General features: G+C 42.7%; 2 protein-coding genes across 2 annotated transcripts in view; both read left to right on the plus strand.

Moving 5' to 3' along the window:
• Positions 1–1,740: 1,740 nt before the first annotated feature.
• Positions 1,741–15,228, plus strand: LOC139566894 (uncharacterized). Its single transcript, XM_071388247.1, has 4 exons — positions 1,741–2,551; positions 2,762–2,892; positions 4,678–5,862; positions 14,714–15,228. Exons 1-4 carry the CDS (start codon positions 2,281–2,283, stop codon positions 14,819–14,821), a joined length of 1,695 nt encoding a protein of 564 aa, XP_071244348.1. The 5' UTR covers positions 1,741–2,280; the 3' UTR covers positions 14,822–15,228.
• A 3,523-nt stretch (positions 15,229–18,751) lies between these two features.
• LOC139566914 (uncharacterized) overlaps positions 18,752–20,019 on the plus strand; it is a 37,801-nt gene continuing 36,533 nt past the window's right edge. The window contains exon 1 of the mRNA XM_071388283.1: positions 18,752–19,281. Within this exon, the coding sequence (XP_071244384.1) occupies positions 19,002–19,281 (280 nt within the window). The 5' untranslated portion in view covers positions 18,752–19,001. The remainder of the gene's footprint in view (positions 19,282–20,019) is intronic.

Below are 20,019 nucleotides of genomic sequence, written 5' to 3' on the forward strand. Positions count from 1 at the left end.
ACACATCCACTACACTGATAATTAACACGGAGGCCCCACAAGGGTGCATCCTCAGCCCCCTCCTGTACTCCCTCTATACCCACGACTGCGTGGCCTCACACAGTTCCAACGGCATCATCAAGTTCACTGACGACATGACAGTAGTAGGCCTGATTACCAACAACGACGAGATGGCCTACAGAGAGGAGGTAGGCACTCTTATGGTGTGGTGCCAGGTAAATAACCTCTCCCTAAAAATCAGCAAACCAGGAGGAACCAGGCTGGATGCCCCCATCCTCATCAACGGGACTGCCATGGAGAAGGTCAAAAACGTTTAAGTTCCTCGGCGTACACATCTCCAAGGAGCTGAAATGGTCAAACCACACAGACACTGTGGTGAAAAAGGCAAGACTGCGAGTCTTCAACCTCAGGAGGCTGAAGAAATGATGCCTGTCCATGAGGGTCCTCACAGTGTTCTACAAGAGCACCATTGAGAGCACACTGTCGAGTTGCATCACAGCCTGGTATGGTAACTCCACTGCCGCTGACCGCAAGTCTCTACAGAAGGTGGTACGCTCATTTGAACACAACATTGGTTTCACACTGCCTGTCCTCCGGGACACCTACAACACCAGGTGTCGACAGGAAGGCCAAGAAGATCATCAGGGACCTCAGCCACCCAAGCAACTGCCTGTTCTCCCCGCTTCCATCACTCAGACGCGGGCAGTACTGCCAAAACTGTCAGACTGGCTTATAGCTTCTACACCCAGACCATCAGGCTGCTGAATAATCAGCGCTAGACAGCTACCCGCCCCCCCCGGACTTCCTACCCGCTGCCCCCCCCCCCCCCCCCATGAGCACTCTTCACCCCCCAACTGACATTTACCCTGCCCCCACCCCCCAATGGACATTTATCATTGTTGCGGTTGTAAATATGTATATTATTATTTTTTTGTATCGTTTCATTCACTTCTTTTTGACCTGCACTGTTGAAGCTCGGAGCTTAAAAATGTCTCCGTACCCTGCTGTTACACAAATTACACCTGTGCATGTGACTAATAAACTAATCTAATCAATACCTGGGGCTGACAAACGTCTATCTCTATGATACAAACACCACAGTATCCATGATGAACAGGGCAGGTCACCCTGGGCTTCAGCCTTCACAGAGAGTGGTGGGAGACCCCCCTAGTGGTAGTCTATCAGGAAGTCTCTTCTCCTTCAGGGTCTCATCTAATGCCTAGTGACTGGGTCTGTAAAAAGCCTCGAGTTGGACCCTATTTTTACCCCACCAATACAGATCGTGTCAGGATGGGCGTTCACCACAAGCGGTACCTAGTCTATACGACAACACACAATCCTAACAACACCCAAACAATGGCTAGAGGTCAAGGAGGGAGCTCAAAGACTAACACCCTGAGTGTGGTGGCTCCTGCTTCTACCTCCTCTGGTGTGATTGGGTCACAACGTGGAAGGCCGAACGTTAGGTCAGACGCGAATAAGCCGTACACCTGCCTCACGTGTGGGAGGCGCTTCGCTGAGGCAAACTATGTGAAGAGGCACCAGATCGTTCACACCAAGGAGGCAAATCAAGTGCAATTTGTTACAAGAGCTTCTCCTTTCTGAGTTACTTTCAGACATAGGAGTGTCCACAATGGGAATAAATCGTAGCAGTGTGGCTGAGATGTACTAAGGGAACCATTCTTTAGCTGACATATTATAGTTATCATGTGAAGTGTCTTGGGGTAAAATTGTAATTAACCACATACCCCTCGTTAACCCTTTGTTAAATTGTCATTTGAAACAGGATTGTGTAAATACCTGTTTTTATAGAGACCGTAAACCTAAGCTAGAACAAGGAGTTGAATATTTACCTTACTGAGCTGAATAAAGTAACTATATTATTTTATACTCTTACTAACACACTGTTCTTTCTGAACACGAGCTTAAAATATACTGATCATAGGATAATTGATGTGTAACGTAATAAGCAGTACCGTAATTAAAAGAACAGCGCGCAAACTTTTTTAATTTCACCACACCCTTTGACCTATAACTCACACCAATAAGATCGTTTCTCTTCAGTGTAAACGGAAGTGAACAGTGACAAAGAACAATTTCCACGTTAACATTGTTATTTAGACCCGTATTAACACCCTGGACCTCAAAATATGACTCATTTAACTGTACAGCATCACATACTTACCCCCGGTAGTGTTTAATTTGCGTTGGAGACAGGACTTGGTTGATAGATGTTATATAGGTAACTTAACGCTGCTGACGTTAGCTAACTGTAGCGTTATGATTTTTCACACTCAAATAGCCTCCATTATGGAGGTGCTAGCGAATGCAGCCGTGGCAGAGATCTGTAAACTCGTAGACGACGACTATGTAGTGTTTCGTTTGGAAATAAGTCAAAGACAGAAAGAAAACGTCGCATTGCGGAGGAAACTACAGCTACTGGAACTGAAGGTATCACGGGAGCGGGCAGAGAAGACAATGCGAGAGCGCGTCCTCGCCAGTCGTCCCAGAAGTGTCAAGATCCTCGACCGATACAGAGGAATGGCAAGAGGTACATTTTGCCCCGTTCCCCTCTGCGCATGTGTTGAGATAGTATGCAATAATTCCTCTGATTACATAGCTATCTTGCAAGAAGTTATAAAAAGTGTTACCTTACATCCTTGACAATTCTAGACAATGTCAGTAGTGTACAATAGACGGTTGTGGCATTGACGATAGCTCACCTACCTAACCACCTCTTTCCCCACAATCACTTTCTCAGGTGAAGGACATCTCACTGGAGCCTACAGGAGCTTTGGGAAGCCAGCTGGACACAATACATGGAGAGATAACCAGCCAATCACCGTTGATGAGAGGAGAGGAACCTCAACCCAGCATGTTATCATGATAGAGGTTAGTGTAATAGTGTCAAAGATTTCATACCCCTTGACTTATTACACATTTTGTTGTGTTATACCCTTAATTCAAAATGGATTCAATTGCTTTTTTCCCTCACCCATCTACACACAATACCTTATAATGACAAAGTGAAAACATGTTTTTAGAAATGTTAGCAAATTTATTGAAAATGATATACATAAATATCTCATTTGAATAAGTATTCAGATTCCTGACACAATTTATAGAATCACCTTTGGCAGCGATTACAGCTGTGAGTGAGTCTTTCTGGGTATGTCTCTGCTTTCCACACCTGGATTGTGCAACCTTTGCCCATTAGTCTTTAAAAAAAATTTGAAGCTTTGTCAAATTCATTGTTTATCATTGCTAGACATTCATTTTCAGGTCTTGGCATATATTTTAAAGTAGATTTAAGTAATCTGTAACTCGGCCACTTAGGAACCTTTATTGTCTTCTTGGTAGCAACTCCAGTGTATATTTGGCATTGTGTTTTAGGTTATTGCCCTGCTGAAAGGTGAATTCCTCTCCCAGTGTCTGGTTAAAAGCAGACTGAACCAGGTTTTCTGCTAGGATTTTGCCTGTGCTTAGCTCCTTTCCGTTTATTTTTTATCCTGAAAAACTCCCCAGTCCTTAACGATTACAAGCATACCCATAACATAATGCAGCCACCACTATGCTTGAAAATATCGAGAGTGGTACTCAGTAATGTGTTGTATTGAATTTGCCCCAAACATAATACTTTGTTTTCAGGAAAAAAGTTAATTGCTTTGCCACATTTTTTGCAGCATTACTTTAGTGCCTTGTTGCAAACAGGATGCATTTTTAGGATTTGTTTAATTCTGTACAGGCTTCCTTCTTTTCTCTCTGTCAATTAGGTTAGTATTGTGGATTAACTACAATGTTGTTGATCCATCACAGCCATTAACTTCTCTAGGATAGGTGGCAGCATTTTCACGTTTGGATGAAAAGCGTGCCCAGAGTAAACTGCCTCCTACTCATTCCCAGATGCTAATATATGCATATTATTATTAGTATTGGATAGAAAACACTGTGAAGTTTCTAAAACTGTTTGAATCATGTCTGTGACTATAACAGAACTTATTTGGCAGGCAAAACCCCGAGGACAAACCATTCAGATTCTTTTTTTTTTAGGTCACTCTCTTTTCAATGTTTTTTCATTGGGAATCCAGATTTCTAAGGGACCTTCCTGCAGTTCCTATCGCTTCCACTGGATGTCAACAGTCTTTAGAAATTGGTTGAGGTTTTTCCTTTGAGAAATGAAGAAGTAGCCATGTACAGAATGAGGCTCCAGTGAAGTGTACTGTTTGTTAGAGGCGCGTGACCAGAAAGCATGCTACACATTGTTTTCCTCCGGTATTGAACACAGATCATCCCTTCTTCAATTTTATCGATTATTTACGTTAAAAAATACCTAAAGTTGTATTACAAAAGTAGTTTGAAATGTTTGGACAACGCTTACAGGTAACTTACAGGTAACAAACGCTTACAGGTAACAAAGATCCTTCCTGATGACCTGAATAGAATTATATGATCCTTCCTTAACCCACAGAAAGTCCCACCGAGTTGACTGCTTCAAAACGGTGTAAGTCCTCAATGGCTTTTCCCATGCTAAAACAGGATTTTGGGCACCTGAGTCCTCTATCTATCTCTGTGGTACATCCTCATTTATCTGCCTTAACGGAGCTTGTGAGACTTCCCTACGATGTTGTTATCCAATTCAACTCATGTACCGGTAATAACCCTCTCTCTTCTTGTCAGTCTGCAGATGTAGAGGTGGCAGGTCCTGGAGGATCATCTCTGGTCAAGCAGGAGAGGACTGAAGGAGAGGAGGACCCACAACACAGCAGAGACATCCAGACTGGAGCAGCGGCTGTAGTGGCGCCCCTTGTTGCCATGGAGGACCTTGCCACCGCCGTGCAGCCCAGGACCCGACGCAGCATCACAGAGGTCAATGGAATGCTGAATGCCATCGTCAAGTCAGACACAGAGACTTTAACTGTAACACAAAGGATCTTACACACAGGATCTGACCACAGATCAGACCCAGAGAGACTGGGGCCGGGGCCACTGGGCTGTCCTCCTGCTCCCGGCTCAGAGTATTTACTTTACCCAAGTCCGAGGACGGCTCATTCCCATCGGGACTCAGGTGACGCATTAGAGACTGGCAATGATCCGTCTTGTTCTTACACTATAGAGATGGACCCTTGCAACATGACCTTGGGTTTAGAGACACAGACTGATCTGTCTACAGGGGACTGGAACCGGTACAGTAGTAGTGTATACTCTGAAAGGTGCTTAGATAAGAAAGGGGAGGGTTTGGTCGTAGATGAAGTGACTGTGAAAGTGGAGGGCGACATTTCTCCCACATGGAATGCAGATAGTGACTTAAGAGATGGACACTCACGGGGAACAGATTTCTTAGATTACAGGGAATGCTTAGAAACTAATCCAAATGTCACAACCCACTCCCCTTTACTCGTGCTCAGAGATCGCGACTTAGTGTCCTCATCGATGGGGCCTTCCGATTCACACAACTGCCTTTTTGATCAGGTATTGAACTCAAATGACAGGGCTACAACCCAGGCTACGGGAGGAGGAGCCACATCAGGTAATAGTAAAGAGAAACGGTTCCTCTGCATGTTCTGTAACAAAGGCTTCAGCTGCCCCCAGAAAGTGAAGATCCATCAGAGGATCCACACAGGGGAGAAACGCTTCAGGTGTACCCAGTGTCACATGCGCTTCGCCCAGGCTGGTGACCTGAAGAGGCACCAGAGGGTCCACACAGGGGTGAAACCCTTCAGCTGTACCCAGTGTCATATGCGCTTCGCCCAGGCTGGCCACCTGAAGAGGCACCAGAGGGTCCATACAGGGGAGAAACCCTACAGCTGCCCCCAGTGTGAGAAGAGGTTCTCCCGCCAGGACCAGCTGAAGATGCACCTGAAGGTCCACATGGGAGAAAAGCTGTTAGCTTGTACGCACTGAGCTACCTCAGGATACACCAGCAGAAAAACCATTCCACTATATAACATAGAAAGTAACCGTTCTACTCTACAGCTTCTGACATTTAGATCAAACCCTGCATTAAAGGCAAAGATTAATTTTCATTGTTGTCCGCAGAAAAGGTCGACAGACGTGTTTGGAATAACGAGAGTAACATATTTCAGTGTTGAATATTCCAAATTGTATTTGTCACATGCTTCGTAAACAACAGGTGTAGACTAACAGTGAAATACTTACTTACGGGTCCTTTTCCAACAATGCAGAGTTAATGATAAAAAAGAGAAAAGAATAGAAAGTTATAAGAGTAAAAAATATACTGAGAATAATAATGACGAGTTAAAACAACATGGCTATATACAGGGAGTGCCATTACTGAGTCGATGTGCAGGGGTATGAGGTAACTGAGGTAGCTATGTACATATAGATAGGTACTAGGCCTTACAAAAAAAATTATGTGTGGGGTATAGAGATGGGGTAGTCATTTAAAAATCATGTTAAACACTAATATTGTACACATTGTCCATGCAACTTATTGTGTGACTTGTTAAGCACATGTTTTTTGTCCTGAACTTATTTAGGCTTGCCATAACAAAATGGTTGAATACTTATTGACTCAAGACATTTAAGCTTTTCATTTTTCATTAATTTGTAAACATTTCTAAAAACATAATACCAGTTGCGATACCAAGCGGTGATGCAGCCAGTCAAGATGCTCTCGATGGTGTAGAACTGAGGGCCCATGCCAAATCTTTTCAGCCTCCTTAGGGTGAAGAGGAATTGTCGTGCCCTTTTCACAACTGTGTTAGTGTGTTTGGACCATGATAGATCACCGAGGAACTTGAAGCTCTTGATCTGCTCCACTACAGCCCTGTTGATATGAATGAGGGCTTGCTCGGCAATCTGTTTCCTGTAGTCCACGATCAGCTCCTTTGTCTTGCCAACGTTGAGGGAGAGGTTGTTGTCCTGGCACGACACTGCCAGGTCTATGACCTCCTCCCTATAGACCATCGTCGTGTCGTCAGCAAACTTAATGAGGGTGTTGGAGTAGTGCACGGCAGTTGTGGGTGAACAGGGAGTAAAGGAGGGGGCTAAGCACGCACCCCTGAGGGGCCCCCGTGTTGATCAGTGTGGCAAATGTGTTGTTGCCTACCCTTCTGGTTGGGATATGTAGGTACGGTCACTGTGGGGACGACGTCGTCGGTGCACTTATTAACCTGTCTAGGACCCCGTTCCGCTAGCGGAACCCCTTGCCAACAGCCAATGAAATAGCAGGGCGCCAAATACAAATCAACAGAAATCTCATAAATCAAATTTCTTAAACATACAAGTGTTAGGCACCATTTTAAAGATAAAATTCTCGTTAATCCAGCCACAGTGTCTGATTTCAAAAATGCTTTCTGTGTGTGGAGTAAAGCTGATCTAGAGTTTTTTCGACTCTAGGTGACATGCTGGCAGAAAGGAAGTAAAACGGAATTCAGTTTCACTGCATTAAAATCACCGGCCACTAGGAGCGCTTCCTCTGAGTATTTTCTTGTTTGCTTAAGGCCCTATACAGTTTGCATCGGTTTGTACTTTTAAATAGACAGCTACGAAAAATACAGATGGAAATTATCTTAGTAAATAGTATGTTCTACAGCTTATCATGTGGTATTCTAGCTCAGGCGAGCAGAACCTTGAGACTTCCTTGATATTAGAGATCACGCATCAGCTGTTGTTAACAAAGAGACACACACACCTCCCCCCTGAGTTTACCCGAAGCTGCTGTTCTGTCCTGCTGATGCATAGAAAAACCAGCCAGATGTATGTTATCCATGTCCTTGTTCAGCCAGGACTCAGAAACAAAAGATATTACAGTTCTTCAGGTCCCGTTGATAAGATAGTCTCGAACAGAGCTCATCCAGTTTGTCCTCCAGTGATTGTACGTTCGCCAATTGAACAGAGAGTAGACGCGTTTTTTTAACTCGGCGACGCAGTTTTGTCAGGGTGCCCGCAAGTCAGACTCGCTTTCACCGCCGCCTCTTTCTCCTCGCAGTCTCTGTTTCACAGAAACATGGCTCTCTGTGGACATGCTGTCAAAGTGAAGAAGGGAAGAAGAAGGGAAGAAGAAGGGCGGGGGTGTATGTTTCATGACTAATGATTGGTGTAATTGTAACAACATACAGGAACTCAAGTCCTTTTGTTCACATGACCTAGAATTCCTTACAATCAAATGCCGACCGTATTATCTCCCAAGAGAATTCTCGTCGGTTATTGTCACAGCCGTGTATATCCCCCCTCAAGCCGATACCACCACGGCCCTCAAGGAACTCCATTGGACTCTATGCAAACTGGAAACCATATATCCTGATGCTGCATTTATTGTAGCTGGGGATTTTAACAAAGCAAATTTGAGAACAAGGCTATCAGCATATTGATTGTAGTACCCGGGCTGGCAAAACACTGGATCACTGCTACTCTAACTTTCGGGATGCATACAAGGCCCACCGTTCGGCAAATCTGACCACGACTCCATTTAGCTTCTCCTCTCCTATAGGCAGAAACTCAAACAGGATGTACCCGTGACAAGGACCATTCAACGCTGGTCTAACCAATCGGAATCCACACTTCAAGATTGTTTTGATCACGCAGACTGGGACATGTTCCAGGAAGCCTCAGAGAATAATATTGATTTAAACGCTGATTCGGTGAGTGAGTTTATAAGGAAGTGCATAGGCGATGTTGTACCCATTGTGACTATTAAAACCTACCCTAACCAGAAACCGTGGATAGATGGCGGCATTCGTGCAAAACTGAAAGCGCGAACCACCGCTTTTAACCATGGAAAGATGACCGGGAATATGTCCGAATACAAACAGTGTAGTTATTCCCTCCGCAAGGCAATCAAACAAGCGAAATGTCAGTATAGGGACAAAGTGGAGTCGCAATTCAACGGCTCAGACAAGAGACGTATGTGGCAGGGTCTACAGACAATCACGGTCAACAAAAAGAAAATCAGCCACGTCACGGACACCAACGTCTTGCTTCCAGGCAAACTAAACACCTTCTTTGCCCGCTTTGAGGATATCACAGTGCCACCAACACGGCCTGCTACCAAGGACTGTGGGCTCTCCTTCTCCATGGCCGACGTGAGTAAGACATTTAAACAGGTTAACACTCGCAAGACTCCTGGCCCAGACGGCATCCCTAGCCGCGTCCTCAGAGCATGCCCAGACATGTGTTTAGGGACATATTCAATCTCTCCCTATCCCAGTATGCTATCCACACATGCTTCAAGATGGCCACCATTGTTCCTGTACCCAAGAAGGCAGAGGTAACTGAACTGAATGACTATCGCCCCGTAGCACTCACTTCTGTCGTCATGAAGTGCTTTGAGAGACTAGTCAAGGATCATATCACCTCCACCTTACCTGCCACCCTAGACCCACTGCAATTTGCATACCGCCCCAATAGGTCCACAGATGATGCAATCGCCATCACACTACACACTACCCTATCCCACCTGGACAAGAGGAATACCTATGAAAGAATGCTGTTCATTGACTACAGCTCAGCATTCAACACCATAGTACCCTCCAAGCACATCATTAAGCTTGAGGCCCTGGGTCTCAACCCCACCCTGTGCAATTGGGTCCTGGACTTCCAGACAGGCCACCCCCAGGTGGTGAAGGTAGGAAACATCTCCACTTCGCTAATCCTCAACACTGGGGCCCCACAAGGGTGCGTGCTCAGCCCCCTCCTGTACTCCCTGTTCACCCATGACTGCATGGCAATGCACGCCTCCAACTCGATCATAAAGTTTGCAGACAACACAACAGTATTAGGCTTGATCACCAACAACGATGAGACAGCCTGTAGGGAGAAGGTGAGGGCCCTTGGAGTGTGGTGTCAGGAAAACAACCTCTCTCTCAACAACAACAAAACAAAGAAGATGATCATGGACTTCAGGAAACAGCAGAGGGAGCACCCCCCTATCCACATCGACGGGATAGCAGTGGAGAAGGTGGAAAGTTTTAAGTTCCTCGGCATACACATCACGGACAATCTGAAATGGTCCACCCACACAGACAGTGTGGTGAAGGCGCAACAGCTCCTCTTCAACCTTAGGAGGCTGAAGAAAATTGTCTTGTCACCTAAAACCCTCACAAACTTTTACAGATGCACAATTGAGAGCATCCTGTCGGGCTGTATCACCGCCTGGTATGGAAACTGCACCGACCACAACTGCAAAGCTCTCCAGAGGGTGGTGCGGTCTGCACAATGCATCACCAGGGGCAAACTACCTGCTCTCCAGGACACCTACAGCACCCGATGTCACAGGAAGGCCAAAAAGATAATCAAGGACAACAACCACCCGAGCCACTGCCTGTTCACCCCGCTACCATCCAGAAGGCGAGGTCAGTACAGGTGCATCAAAGTTGGGACAGAGAGACTGAAAAATACTTTCAATCTCAAGGCCATCAGACTGTTAAACAGCCATCACTAACACAGAGAGACTGCTGCCTACATACAGACTTGAAATCATTGGCCACTCTAACAAATGGATTACTTGTCACTTTATTAATGCCACTTTAATAATGATGTTTACATATCTTGTATTACTCATCCCATATGTATATACTGTATGTTATACCATCTATTGCATCTTGCCTATGCCGCTCGGTCATTGCTCATCAATATATATTTATATGTACATATTCTTATTCCATCCCTTTACTTAGATTCGTGTGTGTTAGGTAGTTGTTGTGGAATTGTTAGATTACTTGTTAGATATTGTGCACTGTCAGAACTAGAAGCACAAGCATTTCGCTACACTCAATAACATCTGCTAACCATGTGTATGTGACCAATAAAATGTGATTTGATTTGAATATGGCCTGGTCAGGGGTAAGCAATTTGTCCCGCGTCGCCAAATCATTGAATTAGAAATCTTAATCAAAATCAAGGTTAGTAATCGCTGTTCTGATGTCCAGAAAACTCTTTTCGATCACAGGAAATAATGGAAACATTATGTACTAAAAAAGGTAAAACGGCAGCTATACAATCCAGTAGGGCTGTGATGGATTTGTTTTTGTACACCTCTGTTCGGTCCGCACCGTGAACCTGAATTAATACATAAAAAACATGATTATAAAATAAATGTTTACATTAGGCCTAATGGCTTCACAGTCGTTTACAAGTGCGATGGACAGAGATGTGGATAAAAAGTTAATAGTATCTTCTCCACTGCTCAACTAGAATAGCCTATGCAGAGTGGCGGATGTAGCTTGTTGGCCAATCACAAGTCATCAAAGTGCCACTACAGTCATAGAGCCTCCTTGTGTGGGTAAGCAAATTAGATTATCTAATCAATGGAAAATTGAATTAATATGATGGAATTAAAAGTTAAATGAGAAGTATATGCTACAACGAACAAGACCCAACAGGTAGGCTGCTATTTAATCATCTGAATGGAGGTGTTGTTATTTGTTACTGACGGACAGGAAAAAAAGCGCATGCAAACTCAATTAGCCCAGCTAGCTGACTTAGTTAGCTATTTTAGCCAGCTAGCTTCTCTCGGTTTGATGCAGTCAAGACAAGTACTTGGTAGGTAGCCTAGTGATTAGAGCGTAACCGAAAGGTTGCTGAGTCGAATCCCTGAGCTGACATGGTAAAAATCTGTTATTCTGCCCCTGAACAAGGCAGTTAACCCACTGTTCCCCGGTAGGCCGTCATTGTAAATTAGAATTTGTTCTTAACTGACTTGCCTAGTTAAATAAAAATTCATATTGGATGATAAATAACCTAGATATGACAAGCTAGAAGTTCATATACTAGCGCAAGTCAGCTCAGTTGGTTGATGCCTCTCCCTTGTGTCGTGGTAAATCGTCTCAAAAATATAACACTCGTAAGAACTTGTGAAATCAATTTAGGCTTTTAATACAATTGTATAGCCAGCTGGAATGTCCCGCGGAACACACCCCGGCTCCAACATTTATACACAAAATAGCATATGGGTCCACCCCATATGCAAATAAGCATACTTCCCCTAATTCTTCCTGCCATCATTATCTTTTTAGTTCAGGCTTCCTGCTTGTTCACGCCTACTAACGCCCATTATCTGCTTTCAGTTAAATTATAATAGTGGCCAGACCCGTGCTTGTCTTAAAAATAATATATGTCCATCTATCCTATAGGCCTATGACTCAACCCTGTATTTAACTCAGTGCCCCAACATGTTCTCTGGTATGTGTCATTATTGGAATCGGCAGACTATGTGTCTCTTCTAGCAGTAGTGTGTCCAATCTACTCTTTGATCTGTTCTCCCCTATCCTTAGTGTGTCCAATTGCCTTAGGCGCCTCTGTGTCTGGTATGTGTATCTCTAGTGGAATCAGCAGACTATGTGTCTCTTCTCTTCATGTGGTCTGTTTTTTTAATGTTCAGCTATCCTATGCCTTTATATGTTATCCATGTGTCTCATTTACTCCTACACTTGCTCCAGTTTCAATCGATCACAGTATACACACCTCACAGTACAACACCTTAAGTCCCCTCCTCCACCTGCTTTCCCTCGCACTGTATCAACTCTAGTTAATAAACTAGCTTACAAATTGACTTTTCTGCTGCTTCCCTCACTCAGATCTGACCACGTCTATACGGAACTGGTCATCCTCGGGTCCATTCGGAATGGGTCTCTGTATTTATGCATATTTGTCCAGGTGGGAAAGCCCCAGATTCATTTCGGAACAGGTCAAATTTTTTAGACCTCTACTTGTCAAAACAGACAGTACCAGGAACATTGTGAATGATGTCATCTAACTGGAGTTGGGCCACAAATAGGGTGCTTTTTAATTTAGCGTATTTTGCCAAATAAACAAAAATGAACTACAGTAACTGTTCGAATTTCATTTTTCTGCTGTATCATAACCGTACCGTGACCCCAAAACCGCAATATGTACCGAACAGTGGGTTTGGTGAACTGTGACATCCCTGTAAATGAATGAATGAATCACAGACCAGCCTAAATGTAGAGCTGCTCTCTTTCATGGTCCTTTGTTTCGATGGATTTGGGACTTTCTGCCACCACAAGTGAGACTTCTGGATGTTAAGCCTGTGATGGAGAACCCTCCAGACCCAGGAGTGGACCACCGTCCTGCCCCAGTAGGAGAGTAACCGCCATGCCTACCCTACTTCTCTGCCTCCAACCTTGGGACACTATCAGGCTCTGTTGGGGAACCTACCCCAACACCCTACTGGACATAGTGGACTAGCCCTGCTTTAGGGTGCCTAGACACAGTTTGTCCCCTGGCCACTCCTTGCCACTGACAGAGGGCAACATGGGGGTGGCGGAACATAGCTGGTCGAGGAGTGCTCCCAGCTGACTTTGTTGACACTCAGGCAGGTGAAATCCTTCTTCTCTAAGACCCAGAAAGTAAGGAATTATTATACTGACTGATCTCTAGCTCAATTGAGAGGGTTCTCCATAACATATCTAAGTTGCCTTTGCCATGTAGAGGAAAAACACACCTCAGAACCTTAAAAGGTCGGAGAGGGTTTCACAGTAATCCCTGGAACCATGTTCTCCCGTAGGACAGGGATGAAAATATGGTTAGGGTTCCCCTGCCTTGTTGTCCAGAGCAGTGGTTTTCAACCGGTGTGCCTTGAGGAACTCTCAGGTGTGCCCCGAAACTTTTCCTAATCTTGAAAAAAAAAAAACTCCCTTATAAACGTGACCTGTGGAACGCAAATGGAATTTTGACTTGAGGGCACCAGTGCCGCTCAGATAATATATCGAATGGCACATAGTTACATCTGTATCGTTGTTTCAAGTCCAGTGCGGTCAGGCTGTTGTTATATTTGAATCATTCATGAGCAAAGTCATTTATAATTTTTCTTCGCCTGTGAGAACCATTAGCACAGGCAAGTCTGATTTATTAGTCTTAGCTCTACCAGAGCCTCTGCCATAGAAACAAACGGAGCATGGCTTTGTGTCGGTGGGGTTTCACCTTCACAATGCAGAAAACCACTTGCCTCTAGCTCAAACCATTTGAAACTAAAGACCTATTTTACCGGAGCTACATTCATTTATTTCTTCTTAAAGGGGTACACACACATTAATCATCATGAGTAAGGAACTATGCAAACCATGAAAATTGTTCAAATAAATCCTATTTAATCTCTAATGGGGATGGGTAAATACTCAATTTTGAAAGTGTGTTTATTATCTGTGTGTACGTACCTGAGGGAGTGTATGTCTGTGTAATCTGTATCACCTCTCTCTTCCAGAAGGAGGAGGGTCCAGAGGTGCTGCCGGTGAAGGAGGTGGGGTGTGAGGAGGGTCTGGGGAAGCCTGAGGGGACCATGGTCATGGAGGACAACCAGACTACACCTCCTCCTGAACCCACAGTGGAACCAGCTGAGCAGCAGAGGACCACACACAGTCTCACTGAGATGAGCCCACTGTGAATGGCATTAGGTCAGGGCCCGAGTGCTGATCTAGAATCAGTTTTGCATATCAGATTTCTTGATCCAACATCCTCTCACTCTGTATCTCTTACAGTCAGTAGACATGGAGGATGGGAAGCCTGATCTGCTGCTGGTCAAAGAGGAGACAATAGAAGATGGACCAGAGATCATTGACCTGCTGAGTGGACTAAAGATGGGGGAGCATCTTAGCCTCCCGCCAAACATCTGCAGGAAGAGGTTTTAACCCCATAACAGTTGCTGCCTTCAGCCTGCCTTCTACAGGATCTATCAACTGGAAGATGGACCCTGCGACACTCTCCTAATGTTAAACCACTGACGATGCCCCCGAAGGTCCACATGGGAGAGAGGCCGTTCATCTGTATGCACTGTGGGAAGAGGTTCTCAGAGAGGAGCTACCTCAGGATACACCAGCAGAAAATGCACACGGCCCATGTATAGTGACATGTAATGTAGTACTAGTTAGTTTGTAGTTAATTCTGCTGGTTTAGGATGTAGTAGATTACTGGATGAGATGAACTGAGGAAAGAATGAGTATGATGAGGGCAGACTAGATACATTGATGGAGTGTGTAAAAATGCTTAACTTATGAAGAGTGACAACCTTGTCCATTTAGCTTGATACTGGTGTTTTATAGTAAGATAATGATAGTGCCATAATGTTTACTTGACAATAAGTAGTGAAGCTGTGTGTAATGTTAAACCTTTTCCAAAGTTCTCAAATTAATTTGATCAAATCAAGGGTACCAGATTTACAGAAAAGGTAAAGTGTTACCATAATGAGAAAAGTTATTATTCTTGTCACATAACATTTTGTGCAATAAAAGTACTGTACTTCAAAATCCCTAATGTGAGTGTTTGACCATTTTATTGAAATTAAAAACAAAATCAACTTGACTGAGACTCCACCACACAGAACACAACCAGTGGACAGGTGGACTGAAAAACCTCAGTCCTGGTGGTCATCAGAGAGACAGAGGCTCCAGTCAGGGATCTAGTCTGCAGCCCAGACCCTTCTCTTCACAGTCTCAGTGCAGGGATGGAGCAGGGCCAGGGGCTGATAGGGATAGACCCTCCTGTTCCGATGATACAAACACCACAGTATCCATGATGAACAGAGGAGGTCACCCTGGGCTTCAAGCATTCACCATGAGAGGTACCTAGCCTATAACACAATCCCAACAACACCCAAACAATGGCTAGAGGTCAGGAGGGAGCTCAATGACTAACCACCTGAAGGTGGTTGCTCCCTCTTCTACCTCTGGTGTCATTCACAACATGGAGGCCCTTCAAGTGTAAGCTGTGTTAAAATATCTTCTCCTTCCTGAGTAACCTTATCAGACATAGGAGTGTTCACAAGGGGGAGAAATTGTAGCAGTGTGGCTTGAGATTTTTATTTAATTTAAGTCAGTTAAGAACAAATTATTATTTACAATGACGGTTTACCCCGGCCAAACCCTAACACGGACGACGCTGGGCCAATTGTGCTCCGCCCTATGGGACTCCCAATCATGGCCAGTTGTGATACAGCCTGGAATCAAACCAGCATCAGTAGTGAAGCCTGAGCACTGAGATGCAGTGCTTTAGACCGCTGCACCACTCGGGAGCCCAAAATCAGGGCTGGGGTCTATTGGAATTGAAGGCAGTCAATTCAGAGAATAAACTTAAATAACAATTGGTAAAAAATCACATATTTTCAATTACTCCTCAAACTAATAGAATATAATGTTTTCCATGTTTTAAATTCAAATAACTTCCTGGATTGACTGCCTTCATTTCAAATTGACCCCAGTCCTGCTTGAGATGTACTCAGATGATGTCTGAGAACTATTCTTTTGCTGAAATATTAGATATCATGTGAAGTGTCCTGGGGTAAAAGTTTATTTAGATGTTTTTATTACTAAGTACCTCAGTTGAGCATCTGGGTAAGCTCACTTTTTATTGAAGAGCAACATATTACCCCTCTGAGTTTGGTTTTACCTATGTTCTAATAATAAGGGTAAGGGGGATACCTAGTCAGGTGTACAACAATGCATTCAACTGAAATGTGTCTTCTGCATTTAACCCAATCCCTTTGAATCAGAGAGGTGCGGGGGGCTGCCATAATCAACATCCACGTCATCGGCATCTGGGGAACAGTGGGTTAACTACCTTGCTCAGGGGCAGAACGACAGATTTGTACCTTGTCAGCTCAGGGATTCGATCCAGCAACCTTTCTGTTACTGGCCAAACACTCTTAACCGCTAGGCTACTTGCCACCCCTTAAAATAAAATACACCCTCTTTTTTTACAACACCTTTATAACAAGCCAGGTTTGCTGAGATGACATGACCCTGAGGTCATGCTTTCATTGGGGAAGAGGCCCTTTCCCCTATAGCCCCACAGTTCCGAACCTAATTTACATACTGTAATCTGAGGTGTATGAAAACAATTGCAATCTTTGTGTAAACAAAAAGACAATTCCAAGACAATCAGGGTACCAATAATTTATTCTAATACACCAGATATACAGTATGTCCTTGAATCGGTTATTTAATACATCTCACACAAGAAGTTATAAGGATAATTTAGTTGCTCATGGAAGCCCCGGTTGGCCTTCAACTTGAGAAAATGAAAAAAATCTAAGTTTATGTTTTTTGATAATTGACAATTGACATTAAAGGTACAAAATACAATTTTCATTAAAAAAAACATATTTCAAGAAATTATAAAATAGTTTGACAACCCTATTTTGACAACCCTATTTTAAATTATTTCAAGCTCAACCGTTAATCTTTTCTAATGATGAAGACATGGATGTCCCATGGTGGGGGAAGCAAAATGGGTCAACTTTGAGCATCTCCATCTCCTGAATGTTCTGGCATTCAGGTACAAAAAGTCACTTTTTTGACCACTTGGGCAAATATGTACGGTAAGTTTCATTCAAATCAAAATGGGTGTGGTCAAAAAGTGATTGAAATCTTTTGTTTAAGAGGGTAATAGAGCTAGCCAGCTTGTAGTCCTAAAAATAGGAAATGAGTTACCTCTGGTTCATTCAGCCATTCCTATGGGGGGAAAGAATGGGGTTTTGGGATAAACGGTGAAAATAAGATCTGAGGTTAAGATAGGTTTGGGAGATATTTTACTTTATGTTCTATGATATATAATCAGTCAGGTAACATGACCTTTATGAATTATGAAGCCTTTATGTGATTGTTTTGATTACATAAATGCTTCAGAATTCCCCCAAAGTTATGTTAGCTGATTAATCAGATCTCTTAAGCCTCAAGTCTGCTCTGATCTTAAAAGATACTGATGAGTAGGAGATGTGTAATGTAACAAGCACACCGTATACAAAGAACAGCGCGCATTCATTTGATTTTTTATTAACAAATATACACAAACAAAAGAGGAATAGTCACATGCAAACAAGCATACATACAAACTATTTACATTGCCAGGAATCCTTAACAAACAAATCATATTCATTAATAATACAAGTTTGAATTGCCTTTTTGTTTTTCATTTTAGTTCAAGTAGTGCCATATTGTTTAAATTCATTTATAAAGTGAAAAAAGTTAGGTTTTGAATGAGACCATTTGCATTTGTGAATATGAAATTTACCTAGTATTATTAGCAGTTGAATTAAATATACTACATCTTTATCTATGTCAGAATTTCTGAAATAAATCATATCAAAACCATTAAATAGTACAGCCGGTCCTATTGTTTTTGTAACAAAATTCTGTATGTCAATCCAAAAAATTATACTATAAATACAGGCAAAAAACAAATGCAAAATGGTCTCCTTCTCCATTCCACAGAAATCACATTGATAGTCAATATTCAGCTTGAATCTTTCCAAAACATGTTTCACAGGATAAATTCTATGTAACATTTTAAATGAAACTTCCTTTACCTTGTTACAATATTTGTTAGCAATTTCCCATGCTTTCCCCCATTGTATATCACCATAGATATTTGACCAAAATAATCTTGCTGATGGAATTGTAGTATCACAAACAATAATCTGTTTATTCCTACATTTATCTTTGATGTTAATATTGCCAATGAATATATTTTCATGTAAATCTATGTTACTTACATCAACCACAGAGGAATTTAAAAGAGATACAACCCCCCTTGGAATCGCATAAAAAACAATTGCATATTCTTTCGGGATTATTGGAATTTTAAACGTATCAAGAAATTCCACATATGAGAGTAGATATCCATCCTCATTCAGTAACTGACCAACCAAAATAATTTAATTTTCAAACCAGTAACGAACGAAAAAATTGACTTATTTTTAAATCGTATATCTTTGTTGTTCCATATAAAGTATCCATGAGGGGGAAAGCGCGCATACGCTTTTCATTTAGCCACACCCGGGTTGAGCTAACGTTACAACATCCTTTCACCTCAGTGTAAACGGAAGTAAACAGTGACCAAGAACATTTCCACGTTACAGTTATTTATACCTTTTTTGACACTATGGAACTCTAAATATGACTTGTTTAACTGCACGCCATTACATACTTAACCCGTGTAGTCTTTATTTCGCGTTAGAGACAGGACTTGGTTACAGGACTTGATAGATGTTATCTAGGTAACGCTAGCTAGCTGCTAAGGGTTAACTAGCAATGGCTAACGGTATGGTTTTTCACACTCAGATAGCCTCCATCATGGAGGTACTAGCGAATGCAGCCGTGTCAGAGATCTGTAAGCTTGTAGACGACGACTATGCAGTGTGTCGTTTGGAAATAACTCAAAGCCAGAAAGAAAACAGGACATTACGGAGGAAACTACAGCTAATGGAACTGAAGGTGTCACGGGAGCGCGCAGAGAGGACAATGCGAGAGCGCGTCCACGCCAGTCCCAGAAGTGTCAAGATCGTCGACCGGTACAGAGGAATGGCAAGAGGTACATTTAGCAGAATAGTCCAGGCGATATGAAAATTATGTCCACTCTTTCATAAAGCATATCATTTGAAACACTTGTACAATTTGTGGCCCTGAACATTTCAATACTATCCAGCTGCAGCCATGCAGTATAACCTGTGTCTAAAACTAGCCTGTCAACAAAATCAATCCCCCCCTGAATTCATATTTTATGACTATAGAAGTAGAAAACACATTCATTAAAAAAACAACGATTAACTCTGGACACCATCGCGTTTGATCACAAACACGTATATTTATTTATGCAATACATTTTCCAAAATGGATGAAAAGAAAACAATGATTATGTATGTCCAAAATAATCAGTTTTAGAGGTACTGAAAATAATGACAAAAACATGTTATGGATAGCAAACACTTTAAAATTAACTCAGTGGTATCTGAACTCTTGATAAATGGAGGACATTCAATTATTAATCATGTCGGTAATTAAGAACAGTGGTATGATATGACATAACAATTTTAGCAATTTTATTTATCTTGCAGTGTTGAAAATTGTGTTCATATGAGAAAAAGTCTGAAACCAGTTTCTACATAAGTAAATATTTACATTTAAAGATAACAGGTTATAGCTATAAACATGCCAGTCTAGTGGTTTTAAAGGCAGAGTTAGGGCTGAAATGTTAAACCTATAGTAACAGTGAGGTTTTCCCTTCAGCCTCTCTAAAACAGAATCAAAGTTACAACAATACCTAAAAAAC

The sequence above is a fragment of the Salvelinus alpinus genome, chromosome 39 (assembly GCF_045679555.1).
Source record: "Salvelinus alpinus chromosome 39, SLU_Salpinus.1, whole genome shotgun sequence".
In the NCBI taxonomy this organism is placed as follows: Eukaryota; Metazoa; Chordata; class Actinopteri; order Salmoniformes; family Salmonidae; genus Salvelinus; species Salvelinus alpinus.

Bases quoted from the DNA above. Each gene is read 5' to 3' on its own strand.
- LOC139566894 (XM_071388247.1), top strand. From the start codon at position 2,281: ATGATTTTTCACACTCAAATAGCCTCCATTATGGAGGTGCTAGCGAAT. The intron at 2,552-2,761 runs GTACATTTTGCC...TCACTTTCTCAG, and splicing joins ATACAGAGGAATGGCAAGAG to GTGAAGGACATCTCACTGGA. The intron at 2,893-4,677 runs GTTAGTGTAATA...TCTTCTTGTCAG, and splicing joins AGCATGTTATCATGATAGAG to TCTGCAGATGTAGAGGTGGC.